At 39.6% G+C, this 20,359-nt stretch overlaps 1 protein-coding gene across 4 annotated transcripts in view; it reads left to right on the forward strand.

Moving 5' to 3' along the window:
* plxnd1 (plexin D1) overlaps window positions 1-20,359 on the forward strand; it is a 99,334-nt gene that overhangs the window by 72,239 nt on the left and 6,736 nt on the right. For 2 of the 4 annotated variants that reach the window (XM_028040381.1, XM_028040300.1), the window contains exons 20-33: window positions 2,338-2,452; window positions 3,026-3,133; window positions 5,065-5,177; window positions 6,173-6,283; window positions 8,320-8,450; window positions 11,376-11,574; window positions 11,649-11,795; window positions 11,891-12,047; window positions 12,405-12,508; window positions 15,317-15,380; window positions 16,638-16,672; window positions 18,635-18,739; window positions 19,758-19,921; window positions 20,008-20,155. In XM_028040381.1, the coding sequence (XP_027896182.1) occupies window positions 2,338-2,452; window positions 3,026-3,133; window positions 5,065-5,177; window positions 6,173-6,283; window positions 8,320-8,450; window positions 11,376-11,574; window positions 11,649-11,795; window positions 11,891-12,047; window positions 12,405-12,508; window positions 15,317-15,380; window positions 16,638-16,672; window positions 18,635-18,739; window positions 19,758-19,921; window positions 20,008-20,155 (1,701 nt within the window). The remainder of the gene's footprint in view (window positions 1-2,337; window positions 2,453-3,025; window positions 3,134-5,064; window positions 5,178-6,172; window positions 6,284-8,319; window positions 8,451-11,375; window positions 11,575-11,648; window positions 11,796-11,890; window positions 12,048-12,404; window positions 12,509-15,316; window positions 15,381-16,637; window positions 16,673-18,634; window positions 18,740-19,757; window positions 19,922-20,007; window positions 20,156-20,359) is intronic. The other 2 variants (XM_028040551.1, XM_028040468.1) reach the window with 1 other exon arrangement.

Here is a 20,359-nt window from a genome sequence, read left to right on the forward strand (position 1 = left end):
TCTTTCAAATACACTTTACTGCCTGTATGTAATAGAGTAGAAATTTAACATAAGAAGAAAATAAAAGGTTACCATACCTCCAGCACATACCCAGGGACAATAGCTAAAATTAACTCAGCTTGAAAAGTTTATTCCTGCATTTCATTTTATTTACTCTACTGCAGCTGTATTTACTGCTGCTAACATCAGCAGCTCAGTTTAAGCCCGTATGAAGTGCTGCTACATTGCTTTTAACACCACTATGCAGCTTTTTTAGTTAGCTTTTGATGATTTCTATTAAGCAGCACCCTAAAAAAAATATTTTAAAAAGCAATACCTAGCTTTTTGAATGATGTTAATATAAAGAAGGGACTTCTTAATCAAAGCAGGAAATGTTACTTAAAGAACCTAATGATTACTACAGTAATTTAACAACCATTTTGTTGTAAATCTTACGTTACTTCACTACATGAAGAGTGAAAGACTTTCACCTGGAAAGTCTTCTACAGCCTGTAAATGTTATTTTGACACTTATGTGATTTTTGAACTTTGGTGAACAAGCTACTCAGTGCACAGAAATGTCAGAGGAAAATCTTGATTAATTTCAGAGGGAATAGTTTGCTGATTTCCTTGCTCTGAAAGAAGGTCACTGGCATCTTGGACTTAGGTGATAAAGATATAAAAATGTTACTCTAAGAAGTGTAATGTGAATAATTTGTCTCTATTCATAGACTAAAGACAAATTTAAACAGCATCATCTGCTGCCAAGTTAGAAGTGGTATTTCTAAATGGAGAAAATATAAATTTATGTAATTTTGTTAAGATTTACATGTTTTATTTTCACCAACATTATGATTTGAAATGGTTCTTCTACTTTGGTAAAAGTTTTTGATGACATTTCACAACAGTAGCACAACATCAATTATTGTTTTTGAGTTTGCTGTTTTCTCGTTAAATAAAAAAGAAAAGTAGAAACTTCGTTATCCATAATCACTGCATTATGCGCCCCATTTATTATCAAAAACAAAATTTTTATGCTCCCAACATGGGAAAAGAAAAGAAAGCCAGAAGCAAGACTTTCAAGAAGCAACATTGGATATTTCTTACCAACCAAACCTCACAATTCAATATGGTTGCCGTGCTTTTAGTTTCAACTTGTTTATTTCCACTTCTGCTGATTTAAATCTCTTGCATGTCCTTATGCTGTGTATATTGTATCTTTAAACATGTTGCTATAGTGTTTCAATGCATATTCAATGAAGTGCTATTGGCTTAGCAAGTACTTAAATGTCCCAAATAACTTGAAGCACATGTAAACAAAATCATTTGTTACTGATTCTTTGTGATTAGGCATGAGATTAAGTAGTGATAATCTTGAATAAAAAGTACCAGAGTATTTACACAGACTTAACACTAAAATGTGAAGAAATCCAATGTTTTATATTTACAACAGAAAAACAACTGTTCTGACTCCTGAGAACCTGCAGACAACTGTTTTACAGATATGTTGCTTGTAACTTTAAGATAGTATTACCTTAATAAGTGTGACCAGCTCTCCTTTAGCTTTCATGCTTTTACTCTGTGTATTTTCCTCTACCAAAAATATTTCCAAACTGCCAACTTTGTCAGTTATGCAACTTGGAGACAAATCCAAAATCCTTCTTTCTGCCAGCTGAATGACAGTGACAGCAACAGGTGTGGGAGGGGCAGCATGAGCTTATACCAGGCAAAAATGTTAGATACTCTGAATTTATTTGACATCTCTTTAAAATGACCTTAAACCACACGAACAATACAATGGATATTTCTTAAAGCATATCTGTTTACAAAGCTGACACAACTTGACAGGCCTATACCTCATTGTCATCCATCACAGTTTCCTAAAATCGTTTGCACTGTCTCTCTCCTTTGGATGCTGCAGTTTTTCAGTTGAAGCAATCAATGTGCATGAAAAAAAGATAATCTGTTTGGCTGTATGTTTGAAATTTAAACCTCAGTTTATCTTGCTTTTGCTAATTTGCTTTATATTTAGCTAATTAGTAGTTGATACAAACATTTCCGCTGAAAACATTAAAATAACCAGTAGTGGAAACTGGAGCACGGTTTGAAAACTGGGGTGGAGAAAAGTTATTTACTCACATTTGTGATTTCTTTACATTTTAATAAAACTTAGTTGCACCTTAATGCTATTTCTGCATTTGTTTTGTTCATAATAGCAACACACTCTTTGATAAAATGATCAGTATAGGACTAGTAGTATTTGCGATGGCCACTGTGAAATGAATTCTGATAAAAGAGAAGTGAGCGTTTCAGCAAACGTGACCTAGTTTTATGTGAAACTCTTCTTTCTCTTTGTAGGTGCAAGTGGGGAACTTTCGCCACATGATCACCAAAGTGCAGCTCGGCGGCAGCGAGTTGGCCATTGTGGTGTCCATTGTGGTGTGCTGCGTGTTGCTGCTTCTGTGCACTGTGGGTAGGTCCAGCACACACTCACCCCTGCACGCGCACCAACACACACACAGGCCTGCCAGCAGATGATGGATGCGTGCCTGCTGCAGCTACGGATGCTCCAGATGTGGAAAGAGATAAAAGGAATTCTAGGCTTGTAGTTTCCTGCACTTGCTTCATCCCTCTTTAGTATCCAGCACACAAAGACTCCAGTGTTCCCAATTCTGTCTGTGTGTCTGTTCTCTGTAGTCAGAAACCGAGATGGTCTGCAGGGCAGGTGTACGGGTGAAAATTAGAGCGAGTGTGTACTTTCACACCGTTTCCCAATTTGGATCATATATTCACAAAAGCCCCTCTGTTTCCTGCCTGACATTTTAGGTGTAATGCTACCAATGAGAGAGTGTGTACATGAATTGTGCTTAGCCGTTACGCAATGTGGACAATGTCTCATTCAATATTGTAGGATTGAAATTAATTTAGAAAACTGTGACACAGAAGCTCTGCTGAAAATTGTTAATGAAAGTATTTCAGAGCCATTTTGACCCCATACTATGTGAAGCACCTGTTTGTTTTTCTCACCGTTTGCTGTCGTTCGCAGCTCTCGTCGTGTACTGCACGAAGAGCCGGAGGGCTGAACGCTACTGGCAGAAAACTCTTCTCCAAATGGAGGAGATGGAGTCCCAGATCAGAGAGGAGATCCGGAAAGGTAGGGTTAAAAGAGGAACTCTGAGATGTAAAACCTTGTATTTGCCTGTATATGTTCTTGTGTTTGCGTGCAAAACAATGGCACTTGGTTTGGAGGCTATCTCATCTGAAGTGTGAAGGAGACACAAAAGTTGACAGATTTGTGCCTCGTAAGCATGACTCATAAAATGAAGAGCCTGACAAATGATCAGTCACACAGATTTACCAAGAGGCCACATAGTATGTCCTGCATCTACAGGAAAAAAAGCCACTGTGTGTCTGTATGTTTACGTGTGCGTCTGAACATTAGAGTAGGCCCGAGTGAAGGCCACTCCATGTCTGAGCACCCAGATTTATGGAGCAGAGATGGAGGGGGGGACGGATAGTGAAAGAGAAATGGAGGGAGGAAGCGATAGGAACGGGAACGAGGGCCGCGAGCCGGGGGAAGAAGCGGAGGCGTGGGAGGGAGAGGAGGAGGAGAGGCGAGGTTATTTAGTCAGAGGACATAGATAGATTTGTGGACGAGTTCATGGTGAGTGCGCACAAAACGAGGGATGTTTCTGCTGAGAGGAAAGAGGCTCTATGGAAAAAAAAGGAGGGGTAAAAGACGACAGGAAACTGATGGTCCAAACATTGCTCCAACAGGAGGAGTTTGTGTGAAAACAGAAGCACAGGGATGGTTTTATATTCAGCCTCTCCATTTGTTGTGAACCAAATGATGTAATCTAGTTGAGAGGATAAATATCTTAAAGGAGTAATAATCCATACATCAAGTGCCATGCAAGTATTCCGAAAAAAAATTAAATTGCTTTCATCCTAGAAGCAAAAGCTTATGTGTGGTATAAAGTAATACTGTGCATCATCTGAACTCCACACACACCCACAGTGAAAGAGTGATGGTGGAGGCATCAAGCTGTCGAGATGCTTGTCTTTAGCAAGAAAAGCAAATCCGGTCATTCAACCTAAACGCAACCTTTTTAAAAGATGAACAAGGTTTATCTGTTAAAAAGGCCTAGTTAGAGTGAATTAAATCCAATTTTGGCAAGAACTTGAAAGAAACTGATGTTGATCAATGTTCTCCATCCAATCTGTCACAGACTGAGCCATTTTCAAAAGACAAATGAATAGAGACTTGATAGGTGGTTCTGCAAAGTTTTGACTATGCTGGTGTTAAATTACTCAGAAGCGACATTTGAAGGCAACTGGTTGATTTTATTTAATAGTATAGGAATAAAGGACATAAAAAATGCATGGCATTCTCCATATTTGTATTTGTAAAAAACAACGTGCCCTTCTCCTGCCCAATTATGTATGGCTTAGTTGAGGTATGCCATCTAAAATCCCAATGAAATGTATAAGAGTTTGTATCTGTAATGTAAAAAACAGTGTGGAAAAAGCATCCCATACTTTTGTAAGGCACCATAAAATCCCTCTGGATCTTTCAGTTTTATTCTTCCTTATTAGACAGACTCAAAAGAAATTGCGATTTTAACCTAAATATTTCTCTTCTCCTGTGAAAGGAAGGATGTTCCCATAAAATATCTCCAGCCTCTCATTAGAGGCGAACATCATCATCTGCTGAAACGTAGCGCTGGTGCAGTATTAGCATGTAGATAGGAGTCAGTGTCTGGACATGCTGATGCTGTTTCTGCATGTAAACCTCAGCCTGCACACATGTTTTGGATAAAAGCCTCAGACTGGATTTGGCTGCTGTGATTGGCATTTGGTAAATATTTGCCTCTATACTGAGATGGGCTGCACAGTCTGGCAAAGAAACCGGGAAAAAGATCACAGGATTACACTTTTCTATGTTTAATATTCATCAAGGATATGACCCTGGACAGTAATCAGAGCATCAGAACCAAAACACATCTTAACATATTTTGCTTCAAGAGAAATAACTTTCTTATCCAGACAATAGGTTTCATTGTTCCTTATGTTTTGTCCTTGCAGGCTTTGCAGAGCTGCAAACAGACATGACAGATCTGACCAAGGAGCTGAATCGCAGCCAGGGCATCCCCTTCTTGGAGTACAAACAGTTTGTCACACGCACTTTCTTCCCCAAGGTGAGAAACCTTTTTTTAGCGCGTTATCTGAGTCTGGCTGGCAGACTGACACTGCCATTTTTCTCACTGGGGGTATTCATATTTTTATTACTCCCTGCCTGCCTCTTTCTTTTAAGCATTTCCCACTGTCGGTAATATGCAGGATACAAATTCACCTTGGAACTTTTAAACACAAGGTAAATGTCGAGCAAAATCTCTTCAGTTTGGAACCCAGCAGGAGAGTTAATGTTTACCCAATGGGATATGCATTTTTCCTCACATGACATCTACCACAAAGGTACACTGTGGGCATATCTCAGTGGGTTTTTTCCACAGATAGAGACAGAGGGCTTCATCTTGTAGCCACATTCATGATCTTTCAAGGAGACAGAACAATGACGGGCAGTGAGACAAGCAAATTTTCCCTCGAAGCAGTTTCCCTACTCAGCTCCCACGCCCACGCTGTTTTGCAACAATAGATGATCTTGCACAATTTCAGCCACACGGGCTGTAGAGTGGACAATACCGGTTTTCTGCTTAGAAATGTCTTCGAATTGGGTTGTTGCACCCCTGCCATCATCTCCCCAAAGTTTTTTTTTTCATAAAGACAGGCAAACACTGTCCTTCATGGCCCTTTGTTTTTCTTTCCACAAGCGCTTCTGGCTGTCTGAGATTACACACTCTAAACAGTGTTAGACACAGTCAGAACACAGGCCAAGTGTAGCTGTCCTGAAATGACAGACTGAGCTGAAATGCTGCCTTTTAGCTCTGCTTCACTTTGTCTCAAAAAGCCTTTTCTGTTCCTAACTTATGGTTTCACCGTGTCATGTCTCTTTCACGCAATCATTTAAGAGCCTCTCTGGGTTTTTTTGTTTTTTTTCAGTTCTGGACAGCAATCCAAACACAAACAACCGGTGCCCAGCTCATTATTTTCCCTCTCAGTCCCTCTTCCCTATGTTTACGAATACAACACTCTTTGTTTTACAGTTTGCTGTGTGTGTTTATGTGTGTTTCAGATGTGTTCAGATTATGAGAATAGTCTGGTACAGCCCACTTACGTGAATGACTCTCTTGGACCCCGGGTGCTACCGGAGACCCATCCGCTGCTGCAGGACTGGCAGGTGAAGGTCTGCTTTTGTCATCCTAAGATCTTTTCCACAATAACATAAATATTTTCCCAAGCAGAGATTTTCTGCTGCATTTGGACCTCCTGTCTACATGCAAGAGAGATTTGTAAAAATTGTCTCCAATGTTGAGATTTCTAAATTCCCTAATTAGTCTGGTAAAGAGTTTTTCTGTGTGCATTGAATACCGGTATATATAAAAAAAATTTTTTAAATGAGACCGTCTTCCACTTTTCTCATTATGACTTTCTGTGCTAAAAAATAAATAGTGTGGTTGAAAAAAATTTTTTTCCCCACATCTACATTCTCTGTTTTCATTAAACTTCAACTGTAACCCAAAGAAGTTGAGTGAGTGAAAAACAAACACTGCTTTGGGAGAACAAACAAGATTATTTAGAATTTTTAACCTAGCACTGCTTTAGCCATCCTTCTTCTTTTGAGTTCATTCATTGTTTCCACCTCCTGGACAGGCATATATATTACAGTCTTTTTTATATGAATCCCAGAGACTGTTGATGCAGATCAACAGCATGCAATAGTATTCATTTAAAACATATCTGGTTTGTCATGATGTGAATTTGAAGAATATCTGAGTATATGTGAATGTGCTCACATGTTCATGAGTGCTATTGTGTGTTATTTAATCATTTCTAGTGAGTGATGCATTAAACACAAGCTGATGTTGTTGCATCTTTCCCTTCTGACTCTTAAACAAATCTACCTCCAGTAAGTTGCGCAGGCCTGATTTAGAAGAATGTGGGTACCTGGGACAGAGCCAGTTTAGGCGCCATAACCACAAAAGTTATGTTTGCACATGCAAAATGCAATAAGATTATAGTCAATTTGTAAAGTAACTTGATTTTACAAATTATTGATTTGATAGTTGAATTTGCCATTTCTAAAAAAAAAATCCTAAAAACAGAATAATTTCTGTAAGGCTCTACGTGTTAGCCAATTTGTGCCCCCACTTCATAACTCAGGATTTATTAAATCAAAAAAACATGGAGAATTAACATTTGACCCAATCAATCAATAATTAAGTCTACCTTAAATGAACAGATTATTTAAATCTGAGGGGGAAAAAACAAACCTCAAATTATGTAACAAATGTTTTACTGCAGCAGTGACAGACTTTAATAGACTGGAGAGCTCCAGGTAACCAGCTGAAGTAGCAAAAAGAGCAAAAAATCTCTGGAGATGAACGGTCAAAATTAAGAGGTGTGTGTCACTGAAGTGGTGCAGAAACCAGATTCAAAATGTGACAGTATCCGTGCCAGGTGACAAAATGCACTAAAAATATACATTTTAAGAATCTCAAGACTTCCCAGTACTGCCCCTGAAAGCCCTCTCTGAAGTGAAACCCAGGTTTTAGCACTCAAGTTGTGCTTGCATACTGCCAGACAACACAAAGAGGAAGAAGGTGCACACTTTCACACATGGGTATTAACGTGTGCTGAGTGTGAAAGCACACGTATGTTCATGTGCAGCATCTAACAAGGGAAAGTAAGGATTGCAGCGCTGGTTTTGGGTCGGCAGCCAGGGGAGCCTGTCTAACGGTGATGAAGTGCTTTGGATCCACATTGTCTTCGCAGGAAGTGTTTTCCAGGTCACAGCGAATAAATCTCAGAGGCGGGCATTTATCTTAATGGACACCCCTGTTCTCCTTCTGTCAGACTGCAAACCACACCATATGGCTGCGGTCCAGAGGGAAGACTTCATCACGCTGCTGCTTAGTCGCACCCATTGATAGACCACACTCATTAAGTCGACTCCACACATTTAGCCACAATCAAACACTGTAAGGGGCAGGAGTGGGGAGCTCAGCTACTGTGGAGAAAACTTGAATGGGGGAGGAGGTAGCTGAAGAAGCAGAGGAGAGAGGATGCAATAGAGGGATGAGGTGTTCACTGGAAGGGTCAGATCAGACGAGAGGTGGTGAAGATGATAAGTGAGGGCGCCGCAGGTGTGTAATCCAGTTAGGGTGAAATCATGCAGAGAAGTAAATGTTTCACCCAGCCTCTGTCATCTTCTGTCACCAGGCCAACGACACAACACGACCTAATGTGGAGGAGGGCATCACTCTGTTCTCCACTCTGCTCAATAACAAGCACTTCCTGATCACTTTCGTCCACGCCCTGGAGCAGCAGAAGGACTTTGCTGTGCGAGACAGGTACCTGCAGCCTTTACTGCTTCATTACTGTGCAGTCTTTAGTTACAACTGAAAGGCTACACAGTGCTCTCCGGTTGTGCTGAAACAATTAATCAGATTAGTGATAATTAATGGATCATTGAAATAATTGCCAGCTAATTTAGTAATCAGTTAGTCAGTAACTTTAGAATACAGGCTCTAAAAGGCAGCATTTGTTGAAAGAACAACACATTAAGTAGATATTAATCCAAAACTGTACAAAAAAGTATACATGAAAAACCTCTTTATTAATATGTTTTACTCAGAACTCCTCTAATGGTGTAATTTTAGCCTCACCCATTTCAAATTCAGTAATGAAAAAAATCCTAATCAGCACCTTTGCTATCCCATTATTAATCGGTTTTGCTATGCAATTATTAATTGGTTAATCCAAAACACAGATTTGCTATACACTCTATCGGTGTTAAGTCAAGCATAAAGGGTTGGGCTTTTCATATGTTGATGTTAGAAGTTTGTTTTTTTTTTAGCTGCAGATGCATCCTTTGCTACTAATGATCAAGCATACAGATCAAGCAAAGAAATTCTATGTTATTATATTTAATACATAAAGTGTTTATTTTCTTGTTTAAAAAAGGATTTCAATTCTGTATTTACATTTTCATATGTACTTCTAATATTGTACAAAACAAGCCTAAGTGTTTAAATAAATGTTTTAATAAACATTGGACAATTTTCATTATCCGACCTGAGACTACTTGATTAATTGTCAGAATAATCAATTACTAAAATAATTGTTAGCTGTAGCGCTACTGTCCACACTTACTGTCTGCACCGGTTAAAACAGTGGCGTCTTTGTGTTGTGAAGTCTCCATGAGAAACATTAGACACGTCTACTTGCTAGCCAGTTTTTTGTCATTAAAAGCACTTTCTGTCCTACCATAATGAGCATAAAAAAATCTATTTCATGCTTTGATCACAAGAGACTAAGATTTTTTACCAAGAAACACTCCAGATAAGTTTGGCATAAAAGAAAAGACAAATTTGTGGAAGAGCAAATTATGTTCACTGTTTGGTACAGTGGAAGATTTGTGAGGTTTTGGTCCTGTTAGTTCTCAAAAACCCTGGGAACATTGTAGTTATTGGACAGCATTGCAGCATGCACTTTGAAACAACATGAGACTTTAAATTAAAATCTGTTAGCCTTTCATAGAAAGCTTGAACTCTATCAGCACTGAGTTTTTATACAAAGTATGAAGAGCAAAGGCAGCAACAATTGTGCCACCTGTGAATTAATATTTTCCTAATGTTCTCAAATTAATGGAAGAGTTTTTCTACATTTTGTTGTGTCAAAAAATGTGTTGCTGTAATGAAATACTCAATTTTAAGGCTTTTAAGTCATGTCTACGAGTGGTGCCAATAAGTCTGGAGGGCATCATAGGTTGTGAAATTCTGAAATGTTAATGATATTCCTGCCTTTAAATGTCTGGTTAAAAATTGAACTGTGTTTTGCTCTGTTGGATGGTAGAAGCAGAGAATTATGAATGACTAAGCCTTTTGTTTGGAGTTGACCTTTGCAAAGTGGCCACTTATTAGAGCTGAGCCACCACTGACACACTTTCAGACAAACACTAACAGAGACAGCTCTCTTGGGATTCCAACACAATACACAGTTTGCTAAGCTGTTGTTAGGCATAACTGAAAGGAAACAGGACATTTTTTAATTTTTACCTTAACAATAGAGATGCACCAATCAGTGTTTTTTCAAACCCAGACCAACTAGCAGTTTTCTTTGAGTTCTGAGCTGCCAATTCTAATTTTGACGATTCCAAATTTTTCAAAGACTCTGAATCATAAAGGCGGGAAAATGTGCTGCAGGAAATTGTCGCCCTAATTACGCCCCCTAATGTTTGTCAAATTTTTATGAGACTAAACAAAATGTAGTGGGAGTTCTTAATCCTGATGCATTTCATACATATGAAAAAAATCTGTGTTTCACCTGCTGATTACTAATCAGAACCAATCACAAAAAAAATAGTCTGATTGAGTCGTGCATCTTTAACTTTAAACAGCTAAAGTTAAGGGCTAAAAAGCCAGATGATTATGTAATGTGTGTAATAATGACACAGTTTCACAATTTGTGGTGAATTTTACCATTTCCGGGAATTGTTTGGGTTTTCTGACCAACACTGGTTTAGTTTATTTTTTTCTGCTGTCATTTCTGCAGAGAAGCAGTTTATCATTTCGCATGCCTTTCAGCAAAAAGCTGTAGACAAACAAGCAGGTGATGAAAACAATGGAGGATTTTTTATTATATTTTTTTAGCAAAAGACACAAGCGTGTGATTCAGTAAGACACAAATAAAGTGACAAACAAGAAAATATTTGCCTTAAATCAGAAGCAAATGTTCAGAAACAAATCTCCTGCTGAAAGCCAAATGTTGCTCTGTATTTCTCAAACAAATTATTTATGAGAACACGTAAAACGGTGGTACCAGGCTGGTGTTGCCTTTTCTATTTTTGCCACACACAGTCACAGAGCGAGTGAGAGAAACAGGTCAAGTTTTATATTGAGGTAAATGTGATGTTTGTTTGAGGTTTCCCAACATTAAGCGGTCACTGTGAATCAGAGAGTCAGACTGCATCTCTGTCCCTGCACAGTGTCAGCACTTTACTGACTGATGGAGCCTCTTCCTGGTGGATTAAAGGAGCTTTGTTAGGGAAATCCCCTGCCTGCACTCCTGGACACTGACTCAGACACTCCCTGCCTTAGATCAGACCTTTATTTGGCTCGGCAGTCACAGGTGCACTGGACCAAACTAAATCTTGTTTTGGTTCTCATGATTTATTATTTTTAAATATCCACTGACCACACATTGACAGAGCATGTTTGCACAAGCCTGAGATTTTTTTTTTTTTGCTCATGCCTCCTCTGCTGATATGTTTTCAGATGCAGCCTGGCGTCCTTGCTCACCATCGCCCTCCATGGGAAACTTGAATATTACACCAGCATCATGAAAGACCTGCTGGTTGATCTTATCGACGCTTCGGCTTCCAAGAACCCCAAACTGATGCTGCGCCGCACCGAGTCCGTCGTGGAGAAGATGCTGACCAACTGGATGTCCATCTGCATGTACAGCTACCTCAAAGTGAGAACAGAGAGGAGCCGTGAGAGACAGTTCGATTCTAAAAGAAGCGCATTGACTCAGTTCTTTTTTCACAGGAAACAGTGGGCGAGCCTTTCTTCCTACTTCTTTGTGCAATCAAGCAGCAGATCAACAAGGGCTCCATAGACGTCCTCACCGGGAAGGCCCGCTACACCCTCAACGAGGAGTGGCTACTCCGTGAGAACATTGAGACCAAGCCACAGGTTGAACATTTCACACACTCGCTGCTCGTTTTTCACCAACAAAATACATTCAATGCAAGTGACACACTCTTCTCCTTCTTTTCTCTGTCTGTCAGAACATCAATGTGTCCTTCCAGGGGTGTGGCATGGATTCACTGTCAGTCAGGGTCATGAATACTGACACGATCTGCCAAGTTAAAGAAAAAATAATTGAAGCCTTTTATAAAAACCTGCCTTTCTCCCAGTGGCCTCGAGCGGAGGATGTGGACTTGGGTAAGAACACATTTCCTCTGATTATTTCCATCCTTTCCCCTCCTCGAGCCCTCCAAGATATAGTAATCTCCTTTGCAAAAAGGTCAATTCTTCTCATGAAGCCCAACTAACCTGAGGCTGCAATATAATAAATGACAGAATGCATTGAGGAGAGTGTACAGTCATAATCACAAAGAGTTATTGCTTTCAGAGGCTGCCAAGCCTGCAGAGCTGATTTGATTAATGGCCTGAGAATATTTCCACAGGTCATGACATAGAGCCGGAGCATAGCTGCCGTTTGTCTCGCCTGTTCTGCTCCAAATTTAACAATGAAATTGTCTCAGTCCTTCACCTTCTTCTTCCTTCTCCTCCTTTCAGAGTGGTTTGACTCTGGCAGCAACAGTAAGCTCCTGCAGGACCTGGACAACTCCTCAGTGATGGAGGACGGTCGAAAGAAACTCAACACAGTCTTCCATTACCAGGTGGGTGTTTGTGTGTGTGTGTGTGAGCATGCTGCTGAGGTGGGTGATGTCACAAGAGTGGCGAGAACTCGATGTCAATTGTATTACTGGACTCCTTTTGGTGGGCTTGTGCCTTTAAAGATGCATTTGAATCGTTTTTGTCAGGGTGGACAACCTCAGTGGTTCTTAAAAATAATAAGATGGTGCACAAGTTTAAATTGATTGTGGAATTTTAATTAATTTACATGGGATGATATTACACATAAGGCTCTCATAAATACACATGCCATCACTGATAGAAAAAAGTCCTTTAGCCAAATCACAAACATTTTGCAGTGAATCACCAGGGCCTGCCTTAATTCTAGCTGGATATTTGACCACTCTTCAGTTCTGAAATGATCTCATATAAATTGGTTGGTTTCCTGCGAGCTTTAGGCATTGTTTTTTACATTTTCAATACTGTTGATGTGACTCCAGTAGCCTAGAGTTAGCCAGCTTCATCCAGTTCAAAACCAATTTGAACTGGATAAAGCTGAACTAAGTGTTTGGAGTCATCCTGTTGGAGCGTCCAAATGTTTTCAAAGTTGAAGAATTTGGATACAGTCCTCCTCCTTATTCCATTCAGTTTTTAATCACTGACAGCAGACCAGAACTTCAACATGATGCTGCCACCACCTTGCTTGACAGTTGGTACTATGTTAATAGGTTATAAAGCCTCAACTTGATGTTCAACATTTTTTCTGTCAGTGTGGCCAAATACCTCAATGTTTCTCATTTTATCGTAAAACATTTCTCCAAATGGCATTTGGCCAGACTTTGTGGGCAGCTGCAAAATTTCTGTCAAGCTTGAATGTGTCAATTTTGGAGCAAGAGCTTCTTTCTCAGTCCATGGTGTTGTTAAACTCACTTCACTGTAGACAGTGGCGATAGTTTTCAAGCATTCCCCAGTTCACAAAAATGCAAACTTGTGCACCCAACTCTTGTTTTTAGAAAATATTATAGTTTTATTTTGTGTTATCTAAGCTATTGAAAAGAGAATGGTTCAAATGCATGACTAAAAGAAAAAAAGAATATGACAATCATGGCAATGATGACTGTACGTAAACTTCTGATTGGAAACATAGCTGCCTGTTTCTATATTATTCTCTGTATTGTTTTTACAATAGGAACTTATTAGTTACCTCCACCTCAAACCAAAACATGATAAGGTCAAGGTTAAGCATTACAGAGATTATGCTATGTGTATACAAGTCACAGCAGGGGGGAAAGTGGTTATAGATCTTGTGAAAGTTCATGCGTAAAGGTCAGTAAAACAAGCAAACTGACGTAATCATCGTGAGGCATTTCCCACTTCCAAGCACATACCTGTGTGTGTGCTGTGGGAAATTCAGCCTTACTCTGATGTTGTTGTTGAGCTTCTGACTTTACTGTAATTGGCTTTAAGAGAGTGGGAAATGTTGGGACTTGTTAGATCTGTAAGTCCTGAGGGATAATGTCCCTGTTCAGCAGAAAAAAAAGGTGAAAACACACTCGGCACATACCATATGTAAATCTTGCCTCACAGTGAAGGTCAACCATTGAACTAAAATAACTACAAGCATACGCTTTCCTGAGTTAATTAATTCAGTTCTGAACTTTAGTAATGCAAGGGTTTTTATAATTGCTGATCACTTTTGATCAGTATGATTTTTATGTTGTTGAAAATATTCTCTCCTGTATTGAACTATTAAAGATCAATAAAATTAGAAATATAAGTTTGCATTATTTAAGTGTTAATGAGGCTTTCTATTACCTTCAAAGTTGTGACCCAGATATAAAAAAATATATATTTCTCTATTTCTAATCTCCACTTTTTGTTACGTTTGACCTCCTATTTCAGATTTTGAATGATTGGAAATATGCCTTAACTATGAGATTTCCAAAGGGTTGCCAACATTTCCAAATCCATCCTGTTTCCTGACAGAGAAAGCTTGAAAGCTAAAAGGGTGGAAACAGAGTAACTTCCCTGTAATACATTCAGTCTTCCTGTTATCTGCTAAAACTCTTGCTCTCTCTCATTTTTCAATAGCCAGTATGACCACTAGATAAAAATATCCTGACATCTTTTTGGTTCCTCTGACCTCATTTTTAAATGCCTGAAGTGACCAAGTCCACAACAATGAGAGTTTCCAGTGCAATCTTATAGTAGAGTAAATTCACCTACAGGAAACATGATATTTTTACATTTCCAGTGAGCACTTGGCTGAAAACTTAGGCAACTCTGATCATCTGCTGATTTCTTTCAAATTTAAAGATTAATTTAATCTCCCTCCCAGCAAAGCATACTCCTCCTAAATCAGGCAAATTTTGCAAAACGAAGGTGATGTGACAACAGGAAGTCTTTTTAAATCTACTCCTCTAGCTACCTACATGTTTTGTACGCGTGTTTATGTCTGCGATGATTTGTGCATGATTAAACAAACACGCCGTGCCTCTCGACCTTTTACTTATGATTTGGTAAGTGTTGTTGAGTTTCGCTGGGCGGTTTGAACGGAGCAACAAGCCAGAGCTTGTACTAACAGTTTGGGTTCACTGGCAATTCTGTTCAATCCATTTCACTGCAGGTTGACTTTAATGAGCTGCGCTAGGCCCCTGCAAAACCAGCCACCGCTCCAGACCAACACACATACACAAACACTTGCACCTCTGAGCGAGATATTGCCCTCCAGGGCATGCTTAATGACACTGTTTTGGTGCACCCAAGCTCACCCCTGACCTATGCCCTCTGGCCTCTCTCGCCTTTCTTTGCCCCCTCATCCTTCTTCTCCTCCTTATTCCCCGCTTTTCTAGATCCCAGAGGGCGCGTCGCTGGCCATGAGCATGAAAGACAAGAAAGAAAACACCCTGGAGAGAGGTAGGTAACCTTCAAACTCGCCCACTCTCTGTCACTTTGTCATGCACACTCGCCCGGATGTGGAGAGGTACACTCACCCACTCAATCACTTGGAAACAGCACATGCTTAGGCGATCACGAGAACATGATCCACTCATGTAAACATACGTGAAACCAAGCAGCTGCCCCTTCCCCTCATCCATGAAAAGACTGATATCTAAATACTTTCCTGTCTAATAAATCACGACAGAAACTCTAACAACAGTGGCTTATTGAAAGCATTTTTTCCCCTCCATGTTGTGGATGTAATCCATTAGCAGCTGTCAGCTTGTCAGGAAAAATGTGACACAATTTGGTCCATTGTCCAGCATCCACCGAGCTTTGCCTGTTGACAGATGAGTTTACATTCAGCCGTTAATGGGCTCCTGCGCTTGTTGTCCAGTTGTCCACCTTACATAATCAGCTCCAGACCAGAGACTGGTTCTCTTCAGGTTCTGTCCATCAAAGGTGCTTCTCTCCATTCACATGGTGCCAAAAATAGGCTCAAGAGCACCAAACCTGGCGCCTGCTTCAAAGCATCAAGGGGGTGCTATGAGCTTGTAGTGCTCCCTGGCTAATCTGCAACACTGTCCTGGCCGTCTGTGATCAGTGCTGAGGGTCTGGACTGTGGCCTGCTGGATGGGAGCTTCTCTGGCAGAGTGGGCTGTAATGAGAAAACACACACCATGAAGGTGCCTGTTTGCGTGTGTGTGTGTCTTTCAGTTTGTTTTTGTTTTAGCTCTTGTGCCGTGCACAATAAATTTACTATGTTTGTCTTTGAGCCCGTGTTTGAACATGAGTCTACGCTCATCCCGGCACTCATATCCGTTCATGCGTGTGTATGAATATGTTTTGTGTTGAGATCTATAAATAAACCAGCTAGATTTAATTCTTTTGTTCCCAGCGCTGGCCGAGCATTACCATCTCATTACAGCGGCTCCACAACCAGTCTTAGACTCCGTGCGTCCGTCTCTCATAATCTCTCTCTTTTCTCTCCCCTTTCGCTCGTAATCTTTGTCTTTCATTCTCTCAGACAGCTGCCCTCCCCTTCAGGCACACAGTCCACCCTAATCACGTTCTGCTTTAGCACTCCATCTCCTTTACTCTTCTGTCAGTCTTTTTTGTCTTACTTGTATCTCTCACTCGTCTCCATGCCTCGATCTTCTCTCACTTGCTCACGCCTGCACCACATTAGTTGTGTAATTTTTTAATACCATATGTTTTCTTGTCTTTCTCTAGTCAAAGACCTGGACACAGAGAAATATGTGCACTTGGTGAGTATCTTCATGCAAGTAATTTGGCTAAATCTGAGGAGCTTTTCCTGTGGGCAGCCCAGCGGCAAGTCTGATGATGGAGAGAATATGGGGGGTGGGAGGAATGGAGGTGAGAGGGAAAAAGCTGCTGAGAGGACATGACAGCGCTAATGCTGCTTAAGCTCTTTCATAAACATCAGCTAAGATATGGGCCCTTTGACTTTAATATAATGAGTTTCTTGGAATACAATTTGCCGGGTGAACGGTTGGTTTTAACGGAAAGTTCTAGCGTAGTTAGAACCTAAAGGAATAGTTTGGGATTGTTTAAGTGACGTTCTGTTAAAAGGTTATAAGCAGTTTCTATCCATGTAAAACTCTTTTGGAATTGTCATTTGGTATAAATCCAGATTAGTTGGTCCAAGGAGGCTGCTGCTAACAGCTAGTTAGAGAAGCACTAAGACCAAGGCGGACTTCTTCCATCTTAAAAACATCTTAGTGATTTATGATGAGGATATTTTATTTAAACCGTGGGTCTGCAACTAATGTCCTTGAATGTCAATGTCATGCAACTTTTGAGTAAAATAATGAATTACCCCTTTGGCGTGTCAGCAAGGCTTTTTCTTTAACTATTCAAGTGTGATACTTCCAAAAGTCGCAGGGCAGCAGCACTAAAGGACCGGAGTTGCAGACCCCTGCCTTAAACCATCATGTTTGTGTATTATTTACAACAGGGTGTCCAAACTTTGTGTTACATAAGACAAAAGTTTCAAGTTAAAAGGACTTGCAAATAAAATAAAAATAGTCCTTTCTTTCCACTGCAAATAAATGAAGCTGATGTACATCAAATAAACAAATAAATTGGTCAGATTTTTTAGTTGGAAAGAGATGTGCAAATTATTGTAGATTCAAAACTTATTAAACTTTTTGCAAGTTTGCCTAATTTAAAAAGACATCTAGTTTCTAATTTCTTTAGGTCTTGATTGGAAAACAAATTGGGTCAATTCTGAGGAATAGAAACAGCATCTTGGTCACTCTTTCTTTGGAAACCCTTCCTGTTTCAGCCAAGTTTAATAAATTATTGAAAAACAGATTTGGGTCCAGCAAAGTTTTCTTTTGAGTAAAAGTCACAACATAGTTGTGGAATCTTCAGGAAAAAGCAAAAGCCTGGTTACTTAAAGATTAATATGTTGTGATATAGTCAATATTTTCACATGCAGAGGTCATGTTTCTTTTTTTGTTATAAAAATAATTACATTTTTGCTTTTTATAATTAAAAATTAAACTCTATTTTCTAATCTGGCAATCTGTGTATCTCTATTCACCAATATTACATTGTAAACATGCTTACTCACCTCAATATTGTAGCCACAAAATCAACCAAAACTTAAATATTTAATAAATTCATTCATACCAAATTATCTTACATTGTCTTTGAGTCTATAGTTTCTGGGACTTTTAAGAGATTTTCAGTCTGTTTTGTGGACCTTATGGATTTTAAGTTCTTAGTTTAAGCTTAAACAACTTTGAAGAGTGAACTTTTGTTTAATCTACACCTAGGTTAAGAAGACAGGAGACCAATTTGGTCTGTCTCAGACTAGATACTAGCTTCCAGCTAATCTGGATTTATGCTAAATTAATTCACCAAGACTATTATCAGCTACTATTATAACTTCATGCAACTTTTTAACAGAAACATATTTCATGAATCCTCAACCATAAGTGAGTCACAGACATGACCCAGTTCCCTAAAAAACATACAGCCAAAAAAACAAAAAAAATTCCTGAGAATTTCCCAACCTCCTTGGACTTCCCTAATTTTGTTTATCCTTCAGTGCTCCAAAAATACCCTGAGTGAGTATCTGGATCATGTGTCTAACTCAAGAACCAGAAAAAAAATCCCTCTTTGACAGCTCATACAGACAAAACACAGCAGTGTATTCACTTACTACTCCTTGCAGTAACGTTTGACCTCTGGTTTTTCAGGTTCTACCTCATGATGAGCTTATAGAGACCAAGAAGTCGCACAGGCACAGCCATCGCAAGAAAGTGCTGCCAGAAATCTACTTGACACGCCTTCTGTCTACGAAGGTAAACAGAACTCTGTTGTCAACTCTGCAACATAAAGTCAGAACAAAATCCCTCTCTTCAGGTTATTTAGAGCCTTGCAAAAGTATCCATATCCCCTAAATGTTTTCACATTTTGACAGCCACAAACCTTCATAGGATTAATTGGGATTCAATTACTTTTCGTCAAAAGGATGATCTGCATATGTATTCACACCAACCTATGTCTCCGCTCTATAGAATAACCTTTTGCTGTAACTACAGCTGCCTTTATCAGCTATGCACACCTAAAGACAGACATTTTTCGTAATGCTGCTGTTTGGATTGTGCATAAACATCGACTTTCATGCTTTCCTAAGGCTGAAATGAGTGGGTCATTTTATGGCAGAAATATTCTTTGATCTGTATCATAAGCTTTAACTCAGGATTTATGCTTAGTGTTGTTCTGCCATTTTCAGCCTCTAGCAGGTGTTAGCCCAATTTGCATGTGGGCCAAAATGATGTGCAGATTTGGTCTCATTTGATTCTCTCGTTTATGGGCCTCTGAGTTAAGGTGGACAACCATGTTTTGTGATTTCTCAAGCGGTTGATTTTGTTTAATCATACGCTGCACTCATGAAAGAGCCGGCGTTATTTGGCTCGGTTAATTACATTAACTACATTAAATAAATGAGTAAAATGTTGTCAGGGGTTTTTTATCCATCGCTTAAAAAATAATAATAATAATAATAATATTCTACATAAAATACTTCCAGGTTCTACACATATTAGACTAAAAGTAATTGGATACAAATACACACCACATTTTTCAGGTTTTAATTTGTAAAAAAGGTTTTCTCTGTTTCATAGTTTTGCGCAGCTTACGACTTGCGCAAAACTTCATAGTTTTGCGCAAGTCGTAAATTAAAAAACACAAAAAAGTGCACCAAGGTTTATGCTTCACAGTATGTCAAACGGTTCAAGGGGTATGAATACTTCACATTTGTGTCACTGACGATTCCTACATCACGTGAAATTATGCGAATGCCCTTTTCCTCCACAGGGAACTCTTCAGAAGTTCTTGGATGACCTCTTCCGGGCCATCCTCAGCATCCCTCCAGACCGCCCGCCTCTGGCCGTCAAATACTTTTTCGACTTCCTTGAGGAGCAGGCTGACAAGCGGGGCATCACGGACCCAGACACCCTGCACATCTGGAAAACGAATAGGTAGTCTACTAAACACCATGATTTAAGAGTCCTTAGTGTGTGGGTGGAAGTCTTTAAAAAACTGACTCCCCCTTCCGTCTGGGCAGCTTACCTCTGCGTTTCTGGGTGAACATCCTGAAGAACCCCCAGTTTGTGTTCGACATCGATAAGACGGATCACATGGACGCCTGTCTGTCCGTCATCGCCCAGGTTTTCATTGACGCCTGCTCCATTTCTGATCTGCAGCTGGGAAAGGTGAGTCTCTCATTTACAGTGTTTATATTAGAAGCAGCTGTGGAAAAAGCAGCATGCACAGACATGTGTCTTCTCAGCAAAATAAATTAGTAGCTGCCGGATGTTGGAAAATGAAATTATTTCCTCTTCTTTGTTTAACCTTAAACACCACAGTCTTAAGTATTTTTTCCTCAATCCTTGTTCAGTGATTAACTTTGGACCTTC

The sequence above is a fragment of the Xiphophorus couchianus genome, chromosome 1, assembly GCF_001444195.1.
Source record: "Xiphophorus couchianus chromosome 1, X_couchianus-1.0, whole genome shotgun sequence".
Lineage (NCBI taxonomy): Eukaryota > Metazoa > Chordata > Actinopteri > Cyprinodontiformes > Poeciliidae > Xiphophorus > Xiphophorus couchianus.